Source organism: Aquarana catesbeiana, linkage group LG05 (genome assembly GCF_042186555.1).
Source record: "Aquarana catesbeiana isolate 2022-GZ linkage group LG05, ASM4218655v1, whole genome shotgun sequence".
Taxonomy (NCBI): domain Eukaryota; kingdom Metazoa; phylum Chordata; class Amphibia; order Anura; family Ranidae; genus Aquarana; species Aquarana catesbeiana.
Window position 1 is genome coordinate 223,041,374 of NC_133328.1, and position 22,638 is coordinate 223,064,011.

A 22,638-nucleotide genomic window follows, 5' to 3' on the forward strand; every position below is an offset into this window, starting at 1 on the left:
CCATACCGATGATGGCGGCGGCAGCATCCGAGGACCGAGGGACGGTTCGGCCTCAGGTGCCGACATCGCTGGACCCTGTGACAGGTAAGTGTCCATATTTTAAAAGTGAGAAGCTGCAGTATTTGCAGCTGCTGACTTTAAAAAAAAAAAAAAAAAAATTTGCGGGACTCCCTCTTTAACCCTTTATTCGGCCGCTAGCGGGGGTTAAAAGCAAAAAGCGTCTAACTACGGTAAAGCACCGCCAAGACTAGCGACACTTTACCTACGAAGCCCCCCGCGCTGTCAGTGTGAAAGGGCTCTTAATTATGTTTGAAATGAACTTTATGATTTAAACATGTTGCATTGATTCATGAGATTCATTATCAGTGCAGTATATTCACGCACTATAGCACGTTATTTCACCAGTGTCACTTTATTTATGCACTTATACGTTCGGTTAATATATATATATTTTTTTTTTTTTTTTTTTTTATGTTTTAAATGGACTTTATTTATATTTATATCTATATATATTATTTTTTTTTTATTATATATATTAATTTTTAAAATATCTTATATTTATTTTTTATTCATTAATTTTTTCACATACTTAGACAGCGCAGCATTTACATATATACATCTACTGTCTAGGCACGAGCTTATGGGACATGATCAATGCTAGCAGCTGTCTACATTGGAATTTAAGTTATTTCAGGAGTGGTAGCTCACAAGGTTTCCTTAGATTTATCTATTGCACATAGGTGAGTATGTTCGTTTTATTTTAAATCCTGAACTTCTCATTTAAGAGACCAAACCATTTTAATTTCTTGTATTTTTTTGAACACGCCCATTAAACATTCACAGTGCTGGAGGAAAAAGTAAGTGAACCCATAGACTACTTCAACTAAAGGTAATTGCAGTCTGTAGTTTGCATACCTAGAGTCCAATTAATGAAATGAGTTTGGAGGTAAGGTCTACAGCTACTTTGATAAGACTTTCAAACATTTTAAGACTGCTGTTTATAAGAAGCATCAGCTGATGTGAACCATACCTTGCAAAAAGGAGCTCTCTGAAGACATACGATCAAGAGAAGTTGAACTGCATAGGGCTGGAAAGGGATACAAAGCAGTCCCAAAGTGTTGAGGCATCCATCAGTTGAAAAATTGTCTATAAAATGGACAGTTTAGTACTGTGTCTAATATTCCTAGAAGTGGGTACCCAGCTAAGATGACTCCAAAAAAGGGACAACACAGAATCCTCAATGAGGTAAAGAAGAACCCACGGGTAACAGCTAAAGGCTTGAAGACATCACTGGAACTGGCAAACTTCCTTGTTCGTGAGTCCAACATACATAAGTCACTGAACATAGAGATGAATGATCTCAAGAGAGCTGTTCACACCAAACATCCTACAAATGTGTCTGAGCCGAGCCAGTTTTGTAAAGAGGAATGGTCAAAAATTCTTCCGGAACGTTGTGGAAGTCTGATCCAGAGCTACCGAAAGAGTTTGCTTGAAGTCCTTGTTGCCAAAGGAGGTTCAACCATCTATAAACGCCAATGGTTCACTTACCATTTTCTTACAGCCCTGTTAATGTTTCATGGGTGTGTTCAATGAAGACACGAGAAATTGGAATTTTGTGTGTTATTATCTTAAAGCGGACCTTCAGTTATTTATTCATCTATTAAATCTTCTGCCCTTGTTGTTTTAACTTTGGATAGTAAAACATTTTTTTTCTGCCAGTAAATATCTTATACGGGCCACTTCCTGTTTCTTGTCTGGTAAAAAGCCTAGGCTTATGACATCATGCACAGCTCTCACTCTCGTGAGAGTTTGCCAGCGGGGGGGGTTGAGTCATATAAGGGCCAATGACAGCTGCAGGTTTGCCTCAGGTTTGACTCAGTGGAGGTAGATTTCTGCAGCATGTTTGGCAAGTACAGAATCACAGTATAAATAAAATAATATGCAAAGTGGTTGGAGGGAAGCTTCAGAATGGCAAAGATGTTTTTATTACAAACTATGCAAGCAGACTGCAGTTCCTCTTTAAGTACATGGTGTTTGTCTGTTGTGACTTAGATCAAATTTTATGCCAAATTTATGCAGAAAACTAGTTAATTCCACTCTATTCATACTCTTTCTTGCCAATGTATACAAAACAAACAGTTGTTTTAGCGAGATATCAAAAAAAACAATTTAAAGAAAATACTATTTTTGTAGAGATCAGTTAAAATTTATGTAAACCCTAAGATCTCATGCACACTGGCCTCTTCTAAACGCCTTTCTCCATGCAGGAGAAAAGCAGCGTTAGAAAACATGCCAAAAGCCGCATTCAAACATGTTCATTCTTTTGGCCAGAATATTAACTTTTTAATTTATTATGGCCACTGAAGCCGATGAATGCTCAAGCAATAAACGCGCCTAGTGTTTAGGCACGTTTACACGCGTGTAGGCACATCAGGCGTTTTTTCTGCCCAAATGCTCCTCTACAGGATGAAGCAATCGGTTCATTTTTTTCATTCAGGCTGAATAAAAGGCCTCATGCACACTGGAAGTTTTTTGAAGTTTTTATAGCAGCTGTTTTTGGCTGTAGACATTTTTTTTCTACAGTCATCATGTTATCCTATGTGTCCATGCACACATAGGCTGTTGTTATCAGCAGTTTTGGGCAGTGGTGTTTTTGAGCAGTAAAAAAATAAATAAATAAAACTAGTGGGTTCTGAGAGACGTTTTTCAGCTGTAAAAACGTACTAACGCTGATAAATGTCGATAAACGCTCAAAAAACATCGCTCACTAGCGTTTAACGTTTTTTATCCATTGAAAAAAAAAATTTTTTCAAAAAAAAAAAAAATGCTAAAAACGCTATTGCAAAAACGTTGAGAAAAAAGTTGAAAAACTCACTGCACAGCTACTGGCGTTTTTATAACATTATTATAATGTCCAGTGTGCATGAGGCCAAAAAGATGTAGGTGTGTATGGCCAGCTTAACAATGAATGGCTCTTATTTGCTCCTTTTTGATCTGCTAAATGTTCTCATTAAGGCTATTTTGTTGTGCAATAAAATGCCTGTCGATTTTGCTTGTGCTCTCTGCCTGTGCATAAGAAGGGGTTATGAAGATGAAAAAGGGGTAGGGAGATGGGGAGAGGTCTGTGTTCTTTTTAAAGCAACAGAAATTAAGTAGGTAGTGCTGACAACACATGCTTTTGAATTCAGAGCCAAAAATACAATGTGTTGTCATGTAGGTAGGGGCACACTATAGTTCTGGTACATCAATCACTTTTTTTCTGTTCTTGGAGTGTTTAAAACAATAAAACATGAGGAAATGTGCATTTACTGCAGAAATGTATTAACTATGTTGTATTTATTTTTCCTCGCCATACGCTTTAAACCATTTATACTTGTAAACATGATAGATATGGAGACTATTTATTATTATTAAACATGCATCCTGACAGATTCAATCATTAAAGGCCTTGCAAATGAGTAAATGTACTGTGTTTAGGCTTCTCCTTCCATAGCTCATGAACAAAGACTAGTGTTTGCCCTTCCTGGAGACAAGTAGCTGTGTATTAATGATTCAGAAGCACTGAGAATTAGGACCGTGCAAAGGCTTGTCAAGGAAATGTTAGAAGCACTCACACATTAACAGAAGTAATAGGTTACAAGAAAAAAATTAAGGAAACTCCACAAAGAAAAGCACACAGTAACAATACGATTAGTGCTGGTTACTACTAACAGAGGGACTGAATTACTACTAGAGGGGTCTAGAAGCAATTCTAGAGTAAGTACACTGCAGGCATTGCTGAAAGGAAGGGCGGGACTCACCACACTGTCACTCTGTGGCTTAGACCATTTGGTATGGTCCAAAGCAAAAATAGTGTACTCAGAGAGTAAAGCAGGCTCTGCTATCATCCCGGCCAGAATCTGCCATTTAATGCAATGGAATGAGGAAACAAATCATCATCAGACAGCAAGAAACAAAGAAATGTTCATTTAACATTATGCATCCAAGTTAATGGAGAATTTCACCACAACACAAGCATGTAGAAAAATCATAGTCACAAAAGCATGTAGAAAAATCATAGTCATAAAAACAACAGGTGTTGCACCCCAAGTTAGCTATACTGTCTGCTCTTGTTCAGAAACTGTAAAATGTGTTGTGCTTCATATTTCCCCTGGGCACATGTTCACAAACATCCATGAATTAATGTATTCAAATATTTAAAGAAACAGAATAAAAAAGGAAAAATGTATAATATATACTGTGCATATTCAGACCCCCTTAAATGTTTCACTTTTGGTTATATTGCAGCCATTTGCTAAAATCATTTAAGTTCAATTTTTTTTCCTCATTAATGTACACACAGCACCCCATATTGACAGAAAAACACAGAATTGTTGACATTTTTGCAGATTTATTAAAAAAGAAAAACTCTGACATGCACTGTGAGCTGTAAGGTCTTAAGGCCCGTAGACACGATCTGACTTTTTGACAACAAACATGCAAATTAGCTGTTTTGGAGCAACATCCAACCGTGTGTACGCTCCATCGGACAAACTTTTTCTGTTTCCATCGGACTTTTGTTGGCTGTGCGAACGGACAAACTTTCCAACAACAAAAGTCCGATGGAGCAAAGTCCGATCGTATGTACACAAAAGCATCGGACTTTTGTACAAACTACAGTACGTGGCCACGAGAATGTTTCCAGCGCGAACCCATCGCGCTGGTTCTCGGCGACAGGGTACTGTACATCTCGCGCTGGCTGCAATAGGAAAAACACATTTTCCTATTGCCACGAGGGCGAGGGGGAAATCCCCTCTGGGGGCATGCCAGGCCCTTAGGTCTGGTATGGATTTTAAGGGGAACCCCCTACGCCGAAAAAACGGCATGGGGGTCCCCCCAAAATCCATACCAGACCCTTATCCTAGCACGCAGCCTGGCCGATCAGGAAAAGAGGTGGGGACGAGCGAGCGCCCCCCCCCCCCCCCCGAGCCCTACCAGGCCGCATGCCCTCAACATGGGGGGTGGGTGCTTTGGGGGAGGGCCGTTGGTTGTCGGGTTCTTCTTCCAACTTCGGGGGGTCTTCTTCTGACTTCGGGGTCTCTCAGGCCTCTTCTCACTCTCTCCGGTGTCGTCTCTGCGCTCTCTGGTTCTTCTCCGATGCCTTCTTCCTTCTGCCGGGCTCCTCCGCTATCTTCTGCTCTTTTGCAGCTCTTTTGCTAGCGGAGGAGCCCAGACATCTGGATCGTCTTCTTCCCTCTTTTCTTCCAGAGATGTTGACACAACGCTCTCTCTGGCTGTAATGCTGTCTGTGCGCTCTGCTATGACTTATATAGGCGGTGACCCCGCCCCCCTATGACATCACAGTCCCGGGGCATGCTGGGACTGTGAGGTCATAAGGGGGCGTGGTCATGTCATCATAGAGCGCACAGACAGCATTACAGCCAGGGAGAGCGTCGTGTCAACATCTCTGGAAGAGAAGAGGGAAGAAGACGATCCAGATGTCCAGGCCACCACTAGCAAAAGAGCGGCAGAAGATAGCGGAGGAGCCGGCAGAAGATCCAGACACCGGGAGAAGAAACCGGGGAGAAGAAACCGGAGAGAACCCCCGGAGCTGGAGGAAGATCCCCAGAGCTGCCTAATAAAATTACTTTAAAAACCTGTGTACTGTGTTTTTTCTTGACACTTTTTTCCCTAGGGGAATGGGTAGGGGTACGATGTACCCTATACTCATTCACATAGGGCGGGGGGGCCGGGATCTGGGGGCCTCCTTATTAAAGGGGGCTCCCGGATTTCGATAAGCCCCTCGCCCGCAGGACCCGACAACCAACGGCCACGGTTGTTGGGAAGAGGGCCTTGTCCTCATCAACATGGGGACAAGGTGCTTTGGGGTGGGGGGGCCACAGGGTGCCCCCTCCCTCAAAGCACCCACCCCCCCATGTTGAGGGCATGCGGCCTGGTACAGCTCAGGAGGGGGGCGCTCACTCGTCCCCACCCCCTTTCCTGACCGTCCGGGCTGCGTGCTCGGATAAGGGTCAGGTATGGATTTTGGGGGGACCCCCACGCTGTTTTTTGGCGTAGGGGGTTCCCCTTAAAATCAATACCAGATCTAAGGGCCTGGCCTGGTTTTTATTTAAAATTTGGTGTGGAGTTCCCCCTCAAGATTCATACCAAACACAGTGCCTGGCATTGGCGGGGATCCAAGTCAGATCCCCACACCAGTGTGAACCCGGCTCGCAAGGTGTCAATCTCGCCAATAAAAGTGGCGAGATTGACACAATATCAGGCAATACAGAAGTTGACCAAAGGGTGGTGGTAAAGAGCTGAAAAACCAAGTGATTTGGTGAAAGTTGGCTGGAAAAGTCCTGCCATCTGTATGCAAGACAAACTTATGGCCAACGCCCTTTCTACAAAAATCCAAGGGAAAGTTTGTACAAAGTCATATCGTGTGTATGGGGCTTAATATAGACAGGTGTGTGGCTTTCCTAATCAAGTCCAATCAGTATAATCAAACACAGCTGGACTTAAATGAAGGTGTACAACCATCTCAAGGATGATCAGAAGAAATGGACAGCACCTGAGTTAAATATGTGTGTCACAGCAAAGAGTCTGAATACTTTCCGTCCCCACTGTATGTACGAACAAGAATAGGGGTCCCAAAAGTCTGGATCCATAGGCCTCAAGTTATTAGAAATCATATTTTACATCCCTTTGATAGAGTATCAGAATCAACCCAGTACAACCATCTCTGCAGCTAACGGATTTTTGGGACACCCTGAATATTCGTTCACACACACACGCATATTTTAGAGTGCAAGGGATTTGATCTTCTGACAGGTTTTTGTTGCTCTTCACGTTTCCCCATCACTTTTTACCAACTGCATTACTGTGAAGATTTTGCCATTGTCCCTCTCTGCATTCATTATACATTCCTTTGGCAAATTTGCCAGAAATATGAAGACGCTGTCATAAGGCTTATAAAAGAAATGCACAAAGTCCAATGGGAGTGTTTCGGGGGCATTAAAGGGGCTTTCTGAGGGTATTAACTGCACTGACTTCTGGATTAATCCAGAACAGTTGAGGAAAGCAGAAAAATAGCACTGGACCCATAGGGTTATCTCACAGGTATTGCTATCTTAAAGTATTTATGCTAATGTAAATTTGGTTCCTGGGCAGGCAGCTTCTAAAAACTCGGATGGTGTGAACATGTAGCGCTAAAACGTGCCAACGAGATAAAACACTCTTACCGAAACCGGGGGATTCGGATGCCAGCGACACCAAATCAAACAGGCTTAGAGATCCAGATGGATGGCTGTCCTGGAAGAAAGTGGAGGTGCCGGATCTCAAAACACATCTCCTCTTGTCTGGAACAGCTGCAACGTTCAGCGGGAGGATCCAGGTCTCATATCACATAAAAATGTGGAAAGAAAACAATGGAGTGCTCCAATCGTGCAGATCAAAAGGATAGGTTTATTGGGACAAACCAATATACAAATATAAAAAACGTGATCACGAGAGAGTTCCCTACACTTTGTTTTATATTTTTATCTCTCGTGAGATGCCATCCATCTGGTTCTCTAAGCCTGTTTGATTCGGTGTCACCGGCATCCGAATCCACCGGTTCCGGTAAGAGTGTTTTATCTCTCTCCACTTCAAGATTTCCATGTTGATGAATCACATACTAGAAGATTTCTTCACATACACTGGATTTCACTTTTTATTATATTGTTGGACTTTATTCACACCCACATTATGGTGGGCAGTCACCTATAGGTTATTGAATCACATTCATCCCAACTAGGGATGAGCCGAACACCCCCCTGTTCGGTTCGCACCAGAACATGCGAACAGGAAAAAAGTTCGCGCGAACACCGTTAAAGGCTATGGGACACGAACATGAATAATCAAAAGTGCTAATTTTAAAGGCTTATATGCAAGTTATTGTCATAAAAAGTGTTTGGGGACCTGGGTCCTGCCCCAGGGGACATGGATCAATGCAAAAAAAAGTTTAAAAACGGCCGTTTTTTCAGGAGCAGTGATTTTAATAATGCTTAAAGTCAAACAATAAAAGGGTAATATCCCTTTAAATTTCATAGCTGGGGGGTGTCTATAGTATGCCTGTAAAGGGGCGCATGTTTCCCGTGTTTAGAACAGTCTGACGGCAAAATGACATTTCGAAGGAAAAAAGCCATTTAAAACTACTCGCGGCTATTGCATTGCCGGTCCGACAATACACATAGAAGTTCATTGATAAAAACGGCATGGGAATTCCCCACAGGGGAACCCCGAACCAAAATAAGCCCCCCGCCCGCAGACCCCCACAACCACCGGCCAGGGTTGTGGGGATGAGGCCCTTGTCCTCATCAACATGGGGACAAGGTGTTTTGGGGGCTACCCCAAAGCACCCTCCCAATGTTGAGGGCATGTGGCCTGGTTTGGTTCAGGAGGGGGGGGGTGCTCTCTCGCCCTGCGGCCTGCCAGGTTGCGTGCTCGGATAAGGGTCTGGTATGGATTTGTGGGGGGACCCCACGCCGTTTTTTTTTTTTGTTTTTTGTTTTTTTTTGGCGCGGGGTTCCCCTTAAAATCCATACCAGACCTGAAGGGTCTGGTATGGAATTTAGGGGGACCCCCACGTCATTTTTTTTTATAATTTTGGCCGGGGTTCCCCTTAATATCCATACCAGACCTGAAGGGTCTGGTATGGAATTTAGGGGGACCCCCCACGTCATTTTTTTTTTTAATTTTGGTTCGGGGTTCCCCTGTGGGGAATTCCCATGCTGTTTTTATCAATGAACTTCTATGTGTATTGTCGGACCGGCAAAGCAATAGCCGCGAGTAGTTTTAAATGGCTTTTTTCCTTTGAAATGTCATTTTGCTGTCAGACTGTTCTAAACACGGGAAACATGCCCCCTTTACAGGCATACTATAGACACCCCCCAGCTACGAAATTTAAAGGGATATTACACTTTTATTGTTTGACTTTAAGCATTATTAAAATCACTGCTCCTGAAAAAACGGCCGTTTTTAAAACTTTTTTTTGCATTGATCCATGTCCCCTGGGGCAGGACCCAGGTCCCCAAACACTTTTTATGACAATAACTTGCATGTAAGCCTTTAAAATTAGCACTTTTGATTTCTCCCATAGACTTTTAAAGGGTGTTCGGTGGCATTAGAATTTGCCGCGAACACCCCAAATTGTTCGCTGTTCGGCGAACTTTCAAACAGCCAATGTTCGAGTCAAACATGAGTTCGACTTTAACTCGAAGCTCATCCCTAATCCCAACACATGTTTTTGGCACGTTTTAGCGCTACATGTTCACACCATCCTAATTTTGAATACTTGTCATATTTTTGTGTAGCAGATTTTCTTGTACTGGGTTAGCGCAGTTACATTTCTGCTTATCTTAGCTTCTAAAACTCAGAGGATTTCCATTGTCTTCTTGGCTTGTAGTGTAACAAAAAACTGAAATTGAAGTGCCACACCACTGCTAAAAGATCCAGATACGTCATTAATTCCAATAAAAATCAGGGGGTAAATCCAAAATGTTTCCAATGCATTTCGGGGGTCCAAGAGCACCCCTTCATCAGGGTTTTACTGACAACAATGTGAATAGACAAGAAGTGAACTGGACCTTTAAAAGGTATTTTCCTGTGTGATTACAAGCCCTTTTCAGCAGCTGGCTTGGCTGCCAAACCAACTGATGAAAAGGCCTGTGCTTGTAACCACATTAGAAATGCCATTAAAGTGTTTAAGCCATATAAGTCTATGCCAGTCCTTCTATTAGAGCTTGGCATAGCACACTGTGTAAGTCTTTTTATAAAAACGAAGCTTAACTACCAATTTAGAGCTATCTTCAGGCCGGTCACGTGACTCACGGCCGCAGTACAGCTCCAATGGATGGCTTCTGCAGGAGGGGCCGAGATCTCCCTCCGATGTCAGCTGGGGAGGTCACATGGCCTCTCAGCCCCTCCTCCCGTAGCCCTGGAAAACGACAGTCACGTGACGAGCCTGAAGATCGCTCTAAAGAGGTATTTATAAGCCTCATTTTTATAAAAGAATAATAAATTGTGGTATGCCAGGCTATAATAGAGGGGCTGGCGGTGACCATTTCAAAGATTTTATTTGTACTATTCGTGGCGGGGGTGGAGACAGAGACACAGAACACAGAGCTGACAGGCAGGGAGGAGGTGGTGATGTTGTGGAAATTTTATGAAGATGTATTTAATATGTATTGTCACAGTGTCTCCCAGAGTTAGTTCTCCCGCTGCCCACTCTAAAGAGCGGACTGGGGCAGACCGATGCTGGTTGAGACCCATTTTGGTAGTGGAAAGCTTCTTGAGGATGCAGAGAAGTGTTTGCGGAGTGGGGATATGTATGCCATGGAAGGGCCCCTGTGCAATGCACAGACGATCGTCTGGGGGGGAAGTGTTCGCTCTGCAAAGACTTTATCAGTTATGGGGGATGTACGCTTGTTTACCCCTGTGTGTCTGATCAGCACATGGGGGGCTATGGCGTGTTCCTGCAAATAATCTTCCATACACAGGAATGATAGAATAATCTGGATATGCATTGTTCTCTGAACAATGCAGAATAAGGATTCACGGCAACGGTAAAAACTGCAGTCATTGAATTTTATGGTTGGGGACAGCATCCATGATTTCAAGGCAAGCCATGCGGCTTTCTTTGTCTAGCTGAAGATGATGGCTTACAGAGACAGGGGGCGGGAAATCATACACAATGCCCCTGCCCAGACACGCTCATAAGACTCTCCTAGTCATTGTTCAGCGGTTGAGATTTGTACAACTCTTCCTGTTTGCCTGTGCTGGATTGGCTGATTTGTGAAGCAACCGGGCTCTATTGTTATATAAAGATTGCTCCCATTATCAGACAGTCGAGCTGTGGCGCTAAGGATGTAAGGATGGTGCTTCATGTCTGTGTTACTTGGGAAGATACGGGTAACAGGGTCGTACTAAGGTGCATTATACCAAAAGGCTGAAAGTGACATGGATTACGTGCAGCACATAGTGGAATTTCCACGAGAGTGAGGGGGAGAGATGAGGGCAGAGAAGGGCTGCGGATGACAGCGGGACGTTCACTGACCACGGTGGTCAGGGCTCAGCAGCCCTGGTTTTTGTTGTCAGCAAAGAAAGGGGGACGCAGGAAGTGGAAAAAACAGACAGGTTTTTTACAGTAGAGAGGGGCAAATTACATAGCACAAGCACTGTGCTGTTAAATCTGCTTTAAGGGACCAGGATCTGTATTTTTTTTTTTGGGTTAACAAACACTTAAACGACTCAGTTTACTTCTAGTCTATTCATAGTATTGTTAATAAAGCCCTGATGAAGGGTGCGTATTTGGACCCAGAAACGTGTTGGATACTTTTTGGATTATCCCTCTGACTTTTATTAGAATAAAGTTGCATCTGGACCTCTTATGGTGCTTCAATTTTAATATTTTAATTTGGTATTTGGTATATGTGGTATGGTGCTTCAATTTTTAATTTATGTTGGATTAATCCAGAAGTCAGTGCAGTCAATTTCCTTGTAACAAAGTGAAACTAAATAAAAGTAGTGCACACATTGTTTTCTCGCTAACATAGAAAGTAGTTGTATATTATGACATTAAAAGCAAAAAACTTCTTATTTAAATAAAAGCTTTCCTCTGTATAAGAAAATAAAATTGGTTTCCAAAGACAAAAAAAGAAACTGAATGCCAATATATTACCTTCCATGTAAATTAATAATAAATGATACACTATACACTCGCCCTCACCAATAGTGTAATCAAATAGCAGCGCTAAAGATACTAAAAAAATCTAAAAGAAAGAAATATATATAAGTGATTACTGAATGTGATACCTAAATATACAGCTGTTTGTTAACAGCACTAAATAAATAAGTGTTTCTAATAAACAGACATAGTGTGACCCATCTGTGTAATAATCTTAAATCTAAAAAAAATGTTCAACATATAAAGTCCAAAATTGAGTGAAAACGTAGTGAGTAATGATGATAATATCAAAAAATATATATGATCTTCAGTGATAATATCTTCCACCACACCGCTGTGATTGTGACTTCCACTCCCCTTCAGCGAGTAAACTCACCAGCTCTTTTTGCCTTACACTCTCGTGTTCGGCTCACAGGCTTTTCCCACACAGTAGGGGGAAAAGTGATAACCTCCAATCAATCCCCGTATAGTTATCCGCAGTTTATATGCAAATGCTCTCAGCTCTTTTTGCCTTACACTCTCGTGTTCGGCTCACAGGCTTTTCCCACACAGTAGGGGGCAAAGTGATAACCTCCAATCAATCCCCGTATAGTTATCCGCAGTTTATATGCAAATGCTCTCTCCACATGAAAGAAAGGAAAAGCGATCCAATAGTGCAGTAACGCAACAAACTTTAATAAAAAAAAATGACACTCTCCTCCACCATAGAACTCACATTTTACAAATTTCAATCAAGCGAATAGGCACAGCAATCATGGTCATCACCAACAACACTTCAAACGGTAACCTGGACGTTTGGTGGTCACGGCGGACTCAGGTAATCTAATGGATGGTGACACTCTCACCCGTTCCCTGGAGTCTCCCGTAGCCGCTTCCCCGCTCACTCGTATGGCGCTCCCTGTCACAGCGTCCTATGTCAAGCTTCTTCGATTGCCGTATAGCCACGCCCCGACATGTTTCGTCACGGAGGACTTATTCATGGGATTCCCATGAATAAGTCCTCCGAGTGAGCGGGGAAGTGGCTACGGGAGACTCCAGGGAACGGGTGAGAGTGTCACCATCCATTAGATTACCTGAGTCCGCCGTGACCACCATACGTCCAGGTTACCGTTTGAAGTGTTGTTGGTGATGACCATGATTGCTGTGCCTATTCGCTTGATTGAAATTTGTAAAATGTGAGTTCTATGGTGGAGGAGAGTGTCATTTTTTTTATTAAAGTTTGTTGCGTTACTGCACTATTGGATCGCTTTTCCTTTCTTTCATGTGGAGAGAGCATTTGCATATAAACTGCGGATAACTATACGGGGATTGATTGGAGGTTATCACTTTGCCCCCTACTGTGTGGGAAAAGCCTGTGAGCCGAACACGAGAGTGTAAGGCAAAAAGAGCTGAGAGCATTTGCATATAAACTGCGGATAACTATACGGGGATTGATTGGAGGTTATCACTTTGCCCCCTACTGTGTGGGAAAAGCCTGTGAGCCGAACACGAGGGTGTAAGGCAAAAAGAGCTGGTGAGTTTACTCGCTGAAGGGGAGTGGAAGTCACAATCACAGCGGTGTGGTGGAAGATATTATCACTGAAGATCATATATATTTTTTGATATTATCACCATTACTCACTACGTTTTCACTCAATTTTGGACTTTATATGTTGAACATTTTTTTTAGATTTAAGATTATTACACAGATGGGTCACACTATGTCTGTTTATTAGAAACACTTATTTATTTAGTGCTGTTAACAAACAGCTGTATATTTAGGTATCACATTCAGTAATCACTTATATATATTTCTTTCTTTTAGATTTTTTTAGTATCTTTAGCGCTGCTATTTGATTACACTATTGGTGAGGGCGAGTGTATAGTGTATCATTTATTATTAATTTACATGAGTTTGCCTCATTAAGTGGCTGCTTAGAGTGAGGGGCTAATCCCATGAGCGCAGTGTTTGGCACATAGAAAGGGGCGGATTATCTGTGTACCATATCAGTAATACATATTACCTTCCATGCCTGAGAAACCTCTATATTTCCAAGCATTGTACATGTGCCTTACAGCCTTAGCTCTTACAAGGGACTCCCGAGGGCAGAAAGATTGGAACTGCTACTGCAAACTTGTTTTAAAACGTGTAGGAATCCAGATCTGCCATTTTCATCCTTCATTAACAACCCAACTAATTAGGGACCCAGAGCAAATATGCAGTACTGTAGTAAATTTGTATAATTGTTGTGGGTCACTGAAGCATATGCTGGCAAGTGTTTTGAAAAATGTTGTTACGCTTCAATGAATATCACAAATTTATCAGTATTGAAATAGGGGCCCCCCAAAATAATTATTCACATGTGGAAAGCACATCACTGCAATGCAGATCTACTGAAGTTCAGGACAAATGACATATGCAATAGTAACCAACTTCTTGGAAGCGAAAATATTACAAACACATTTAAAAGAGATGTATGGGTTTGTTTGCATTTTCGCAGAATAATACTTACTTAGTTGGATGCAGCATCGGTCTGGTGAGGCATCTGTCCCTCACCGGCTCCAACACTGAGAACCAAGGGATCAAACACCGCCAATCAATCGGCTGTCAGTCACAACTCTCTGACCCCCCCCCCCACCACCACCTTTGCTGAAGTGCTGGGCTGAGGAGGGGGCACGAGCAGCCAGCTCAGGCTCTCAGCGGCTTTGGTCAAGTGAAGTAGCCTAAAGCAGCATTTTTATTTCAAGGAACCACAGGTATTCCAGCCCTTTTAATGTATTGAAGTGTATGCCTAGGCAAAATGTAAAAAAAAAAAAAAAAAAAAAAAAAAAAAACAAATAACAAAAACACACATATACAGTATAGTAGATGTCAGCAATACATACACCTTCCCTGTGTTTTATCCCTTCAAAAATGATGCAGACAAGAAGCAGCTTATCTACCAGAAATACAGTGTGCGCCCAAATTCTGGTTTGAGCTGACAACACGGTGCTTTTGCTGCACTGAAATCTTAAGTAATGTTCTCAGCCTTTACCAGAGGCTGGACTACAGAACGCCCCATCCACTCTGCAGCTCTATAACATACTGGGAAGGTGTTTTGTAGTCCAGCATCAGAGAATCTGGCAAGGCTGATAACTCTGCTTGGAACTTCAGTACAACAGAGCAATCAACTCAAAACAGAAATTTCGATTTCAGTAGGATCAACAGGCATTTTTCTGTACTTGCAGCATTTCTAAAGAGACAGATCACTTGGAATGTGAATGTACAAAATCATTTTATTTGTCTCAGACACACTTTATTGCTAGCTATTAAGGAAAAGCTGTACAGAGAGTAGTACCAGATCTGGCGTCTTTCTAAAAACACTAGTTACCTGTAGTGCATATAAGCATGCAAGTCAGAGTGAAGTAACAACTCCTTATCTGTACAGGCATTAAAATTTTCATGGGAAAGAGGTGACAGTAATGTGTGTATTGATGTAACTCTATCTTGTTTCAAGGCATACAATGTTATACCCTCCCTATGTTTCCATTATTATTGAAGAATGCATGGTGGGTCACCATTATTCCACAGGTTTCTTGGAGTAACCTGGTAAAAAAAAAAACTTCAATGCTGTAAGTATTTAAAGTCTTATCTGATACAGAGTTTTTCAGTAATAGATACAAATGTACTTGAATAGTTAATACTGCTGGAATTCTAAAGTCTTGTACAGTATATGAAAAATTGCCCCAAAACTCTCCTCTGGATATAACTCTGAGAAACATGCCAGGGTAATGGTGTTACTGTACCCTCCTTAGACTACTTTCACACTGGGGCGGGGGGGGGGGGCGTTAGCGGTAAAGTGCAGCTAGTTTTAGCAGCGCTTTACCGCTGTTATAGCGGCGCTTTTCGCCCGCTAGTGGGGCGCTTTAAACCCCCGCTAGCAGCCGAGGAAAGGGTTACAAGCGCCCTGCAGGCAACTTCAGCAGCGCTGCCTACTGTTTTCAATGGCAAGGGCGGTTTAGGAGCGGTGTATACAATGCTCCCACCCCGCCCCAATAATGCTGCTTGCGGGACATTTTTTCCATCCTGCAAGCGCACCGCCCTGGTGTGAAAGCACTCAGGGCTGTAGAAGAGGCAGTTTACGGGTGCTTTTCAGTCGCTATTTTTTAGCACAAAAACACCTGTAAAACGCCTCAGTGTGAAAGGGGTCTTATAGAAGTACAAATGTGAACGTGTCCATCATATATACAGTATGCATGTTTTGCTATTGTACACACAAAATGTTAAATTTTTACAGAAACACAGGAATGTAGTGAATCATATGGGGCTGTGTGTCCTGACAGCGCAGTTTAAAGCACCTTTTTACACCACATTGGGAGTCCCCCTCACTTTCCAATGCTGTGACCACAGAAAAATACAAATCTGACAGGGGCTCCAATCTAGTTATACTGTACTTTTATTTCTCATTAGAAATATTTGTGCTCACTTTTTGTCCTAGTGGCCACAAAAAACTAAGCAGAGAAAAATGTGTCCAACAGGGTCAACAACAGCAGAAAAAAAACCTAACAGTGGTCCTAACTCCTCTAGTTCTCTCCTTTTAAAGTGTATCCAAACCCAACATAGAAATGTGATATAATATAGAATACTAGTTCTCCAACAATGAGACTGCATTTGTTTTTTTGCTTTTTCAGGCTTTTATTTAATTTATTCTGGAAATCCTGTGAATAACACACTTCCTGTGTGGCTACGATCACTCCGCCATTGTATTTATGGAGGGGGCCTTGGTTGTCACCACAAATGAACTTCAAACAACGCCTGTCTTTGCTCTTCTTCTATACATGTATTACTATTTTACAAAGGAAATATAACAATGTGTTTTGTTTTTTTTTTTTTGCTTACAGCTCTGGGCTTTGATAATACAGGAATTATGAAGGACACTGCATTTCTGAAAGGGAGCATCTTGTTTTGGAATTAGAGAAACTATATACTATAGTGTTTTCAGTAACCACACATTTTATTTATAGGTTCTCCCTCTACATATCGAATATACAGCCATACTCCATCTGTATAGGGGACCATGTACAAATGTATCTGTTTAGGAACACATAAAACTGACCTTCTTGGTTAATCGATCATTAATGACTATTCTGATGAGCCTAGCTATCTTCATCTCTATCCACAAAAAAATAAAATGTGTGATGAAAAAAACCCAGCCCGCCTAACACCTGGAGATTTTTCACGCATATTTCTCTGCTCTGCCAATATGTTTTTCAGGTATACAGTACATATGAAAAACGATCAACTTAAATTTTATATAAACAATATACTTCTTATATTTTCTCCATTTTGGTCTGGTAAATATACCATTAAAATAGTTTAATTGTATCTGTTCTACAAGTGCAAATAAAAAAAAAAAAAAAAAAATAGCTGTTCATCCAGCCAGAAATCCTGTAAGATGACACATTTCGGTACGCTCTGCTTCTGGACTGTAATTAGTTGGCCTTGTTCCCTGTGTTCTCAGTTGACTACAAAACACCCCTCTCTGGAGAAGAGAGGGGGGTGTTATGTAGTCCTAACACACTCCCTGTCCTAGGGTGACAACATTGCTCAGTGCAGTTGTCACCCTAGGACAGAAAGTATGCAGACGGCAGGATTAACAGTTCGAAAAAAAAAAAGTGAAAAATGAAAACTAGCACAACTGCAATACTATCAATTTTTGTTCTTGGGTTTACATACATGTTAATGTAAAACATCTTAAAAGATAAGAAGTATGGGAATTTTTTTTTAAATCATACTTACCTAGGTGGATGCAGCATCAATCTGAAGCTGCATCTGTCCCCCACCGGCCCTAAGACTGAGAACTGTGTGATCAAAGTCCTCCGATTGCTCAGTTCTCTGAGCTCCGTGAGCAGAGAGATGGTGACTGTCATTCACTGGCTCTCCACTCCCCCCCCCCCGCCAAGCTAAATAGAGCGCTGGTCTGTGGAAGGGTCGGGAATAGCCGGCTCAGCCTCTCAGCGGTCACGCTGAGAGGCTGAGCTGGGTGCCAGTCCAGGCATGGGGGGTGGATCCCGACCATGTGGTCGCGATCTTTCCCGAAACTAGACTGGCTCTGTGACATCAGCAGACTTCAGCCCACTATCTGCTGAAAGCAGTTCACAGATGTGCAGAACGAACTGCTATGTAAATCTTGTACTAAATATGTGTAGGGGGCTGTTGTATTGTTCATAACAATTTCCGAAAAACAGTAACCTCTTTGCAGTTTCTAATAACTCATCACAGTGACCTTTCACCTACATTAAAGCTGCTTGGAAACATTGGTTTTCTATCCATGATAGGGAAAGGTACTTTTTGTAGGAAACCTGTATGAGAAAAACACAGAAGCTAGCTTCCCATTTCTGACTTTTTCAAACACTGATCTCTGGAAGAAGTAAAACTCCAAAAGCAGCAAAAACTCCTGATCTGCTTACTGAGAGTCTAGAAAAGTAGTGAAGGCTCTGGAAACCAGGCAACAGGTATTTTCCAAATAGGGATATGTGATCTACTGATTTATGTAAAGGTGAATATTAATCATAGGACAGCAAATCTTCCTACAGTCTGCATAGCAAACTGCAATCCTGTAATGGCTCATCTGAAAACAGACTGACATGCTAAGAATAGATTACTAACCTCTTTGTCAGGAGTTGCTGTACTCTCATCCTGCTGATCTGTCATTGAAGAAGTGCGACTCCTGTTTCCCGATGACGCTGATCTTGGATTACCCTAATACATAAAAGATCTTTTAAGTAAGCAGTCTCAATTCCACCTATGGACCCCATATACTCATATTCTTACAGTAAAGTTTTGGTTCTGCCTGTATTTAAAGCAAAAATAATATAGTATTATAGAATAATAGTAAACTGGTCATATTATCCACTTGATCTCCAGAAGATTTATCCCCCTTTATGACCAGGCCATTGTTTGTTAAACGGCACCGCATAACTTTGACAATTGTGCGGTCATGCAAAACTGTACATAAATTACATTTATATATTTTTATAGCCACAAATAGAGCTTTCTTTTGGTGGTATCTGATCACCATTGGGTATTTAATTTTTTTGTGCTATAAAACAAAAAATTCCAACAATTTAAAAAAATCTAATTTCTTCATAAAATTTAGGCCAATATGTGTTCTGCTACATAGAAAAGAAAAATTCAAATAAGCTTATACTGAGTGGTTTGCGCAAAAGTTATAGCGTCTACAAACTATGGGATATATACTGGAATTTTTATACTAGTAACAACGGCGATCAGCCACTTCAAGCGGGACTGCGATATTGCGGGAACCAGTGACGCCAGTGCTGATTTTACTAAGGGATGTGATGGATTTTATTCCCATTGCAGGGAAAAAAAAAAAAAAAAAAACAGCACATCCCCGCTGACAGGATGGAGCTCTGCATTGTTTACATAGGCAGAGCTCCATTCAGCCTGCCTCCTCGCCGATCAGTAGGTGGCAGCGGTCATCCATTGGCAGGCAACCACTAATCGGCTTCTGCTGTGACTAATTGCATATATTATATATATATATATATATATATATATATATATATATATATATATATATATATATATATGTGATTCTGCACAGAACGGCCGCCCTGTAGCAGTAAATCTGATATAGGGCGGTTGGCAAATGGTTAGACTTAGGGTATAATACAAGCTAGAATAGTTAGTTAAAAAGTAAATTAGGGATGCGTTAAAACCTCTTGGACATAGCTGCCCCTTTACCACACTACCATAGTGGTTTTGCTAGGCTGCTACCTTCAGACTACCTCTCCCCTTACTGGTGTTTGGTCTGTTGACTTTCCAATATCACGAAAGCATTTTTGGTCATTCTGGTAAATTAAGATAAGTATTTGTCTACATGTAGACATACTTAGCCATCTGTGATATTTTTCTACCTACTACAAACATCACTTTGCATTTCTTGATAAAATGGATTGTTATACAAGGTGGGCTGTCCGCTTTTCATCGGGAGCCATTATGGATGGGACTGTCATAATATTAAAAAGTCCTTACTGCCTAGCTATGCACAATATCATTGGTTTGCTGCTGCCATTCACTAATAGCCATCTCTACAGGGCTGTATGCAACCATTATCCTTGCTGGTATCCACGAACATCTTTTGCTGCTGACATTGGTCAAGAATATGGTGATCAATGGGAGGAAGCTCTGCAGGCTGTGACCACTTGCAGCTTAAATGTGCCTCAAAGATTGACACCAGCTCTATATTCTTTTGAGGGCATACTATACCCCTCACAGATTACACACTATGGGACTGCGGCCTACGCTAATGTGCACTAGGTGTAGGCGGGACCACAGTGATTTGATGTCAAGTGTCACTTCCTTTAGACCTCAAATCTTGTTTGCTTAATCTATTAGACAAGTTTGAATGGGAAAATCATACTAGAGAGGCACCAACAGAATGGAAAAGCTTATTTACCAGCATAGAGGGTGTTCACGAAAATATGAGAAACTTTGGGACCCATGGTTAGATGTGCCTGGGCTTGTCCTGGTGGATCTAAACATGGATAGGCTTCTGGGCTGAGTTTACAATTTGGACTCAATATGGATATAGTGTTGACAAGGTCATGTATTTTCTTTATGTCAGTTGCATTATATTGGTGCTGATTGTTTTTTGATGTATACATTCTGTAGTCACTGTCGGCACGAATCTGGTTTATTTTTGTAAAATGTACAGTATATGCGGTTGGCTATGTTCTACAACAGTCTGGGATCACTACATTTTGCTTTGCTTCTACTAAAAAAGTCTTACTGCGGTTTCAGTTTCTCACAGAGGATTTTATGCTACTCCCTAGTAAATCCTCATTGACATAGGACGTTCCGCAAACTCTCCTAGAAGCCTTTCCTCCTGGCAGCAGCGGTTTAGCAGAAAAAATTCCCGATGCTTGTAAAAGCGTCTAACACTAATGCCGCGTACACACGAGCGGACTTTCTATCCTACTTGGTCCGGCACACTTTCCGACGGACTTTGTCCGCCAGGTGCGCCGGACTTTAAAACGAACGGACTTGCCCACACACGCCGGGATTTTCCGGCGGGCTAAGTCCGCCCGTCTTTCCGACGGACTTTCGCCGGAGTTCCGGCGGACTTTCAGAATGAACGGACTTGCCCACACACGGACAAGTCCGTTCATTTTGAACGTGACTCAGGTGCGACGGGACTAGAAAAGGATGTCAATCTTGCCGCTTTTATCGGCTAGATTGACACCTTGCGAGCCCCGTCGCGGGGCATACCAGGCCCTTAGGTCTGGTATGGATTATAAAGGGGAACCCCGCTACGCCGAAAAAACGGCGTGGGGTCCCCCTAAAATCCATACCAGACCCCGATCCGAGCACGCAGCCTGGCCGGTCAGGAAAGGGGGTGGGGACGAGCGAGCGCCCCCCCCCCCTCCTGAACCGTACCAGGCCGCATGCCCTCAACATGGGGGGTGGGTGCTTTGGGGGAGGGGGGCGCCCTGCGCCCCCCCCCCCAAAGCACCTTGTCCCCATGTTGATGAGGACAAGGGCCTCTTCCCGACAACCCTGGCCGTTGGTTGTCGGGGTCTGCGGGCGGGGGCTTATCGGAATCTGGGAGCCCCCTTTAATAAGGGGGCCCCCAGATCCCGGCCCCCCACCCTATGTAAATGAGTATGGGGTACATGGTACCCCTACCCATTTACCTAGGAAAAAAGTGTAAGTAATAAAACACACCACACAGGTTTTTAAAATATTTTATTAAACAGCTCCGGGGGGGGGATCTTCCTCCGGCTTCGGGGGTCTTCTTCCGGCTTCGGGGGTCCCTCCGCTTCATCTTCTCCCGGCGTCCGGTTGGTTCTTCTCCGCTCTCCGGCCTCTTCTCCCGGTGTCGCAGGTCTTCGGCCGGCCCCTCCGCTCTCTTCATGTAGCTCTATTGCGAGCGGAGGTCCGGACTTCTGGGCTTCTGGGCTTCTTGGCTTCTCTTCTCTTCCCCCAGATGTTGACACGACGCTCTCTCCGGCTGGACTGGTCTCTGAGGGCTGCGTTGTGACTTATATAGGCGGAGACCCCGCCCCCATATGATGTCACAGTCCCTGGGCATGCTGGGACTGTGACGTTTTAGGGGGCGTGGTCGACCACGCCCCCTAAAACGTCACAGTCCCAGCATGCCCAAGGACTGTGACATCATATGGGGGCGGGGTCTCCGCCTATATAAGTCACAACGCAGCCCTCAGAGACCAGTCCAGCCGGAGAGAGCGTCGTGTCAACATCTGGGGGAAGAGAAGAGAAGCCAAGAAGCCCAGGAGCCCAGAAGTCCGGACCTCCGCTCGCAATAGAGCTACATGAAGAGAGCGGAGGGGCCGGCCGAAGACCTGCGACACCGGGAGAAGAGGCCGGAGAGCGGAGAAGAACCAACCGGACGCCGGGAGAAGATGAAGCGGAGGGACCCCCGAAGCCGGAAGAAGACCCCCGAAGCCGGAGGAAGATCCCCCCCCGGAGCTGTTTAATAAAATATTTTAAAAACCTGTGTGGTGTGTTTTATTACTTACACTTTTTTCCTAGGTAAATGGGTAGGGGTACCATGTACCCCATACTCATTTACATAGGGTGGGGGGCCGGGATCTGGGGGCCCCCTTATTAAAGGGGGCTCCCAGATTCCGATAAGCCCCCGCCCGCAGACCCCGACAACCAACGGCCAGGGTTGTCGGGAAGAGGCCCTTGTCCTCATCAACATGGGGACAAGGTGCTTTGGGGGGGGGGGCGCAGGGCGCCCCCCTCCCCCAAAGCACCCACCCCCCATGTTGAGGGCATGCGGCCTGGTACGGTTCAGGAGGGGGGGGGGCGCTCGCTCGTCCCCACCCCCTTTCCTGACCGGCCAGGCTGCGTGCTCGGATCGGGGTCTGGTATGGATTTTAGGGGGACCCCACGCCGTTTTTTCGGCGTAGCGGGGTTCCCC

At 43.4% G+C, this 22,638-nt stretch overlaps 1 protein-coding gene across 7 annotated transcripts in view; it reads right to left on the bottom strand.

Moving 5' to 3' along the window:
* GOLGA4 (golgin A4) overlaps positions 1-22,638 on the bottom strand; it is a 267,321-nt gene that overhangs the window by 224,143 nt on the left and 20,540 nt on the right. For all 7 annotated transcript variants that reach the window (XM_073630579.1, XM_073630577.1, XM_073630578.1 and 4 more), the window contains exon 3: positions 18,336-18,428. In XM_073630579.1, coding sequence (XP_073486680.1) covers positions 18,336-18,428 — 93 coding nt within the window. The remainder of the gene's footprint in view (positions 1-18,335; positions 18,429-22,638) is intronic.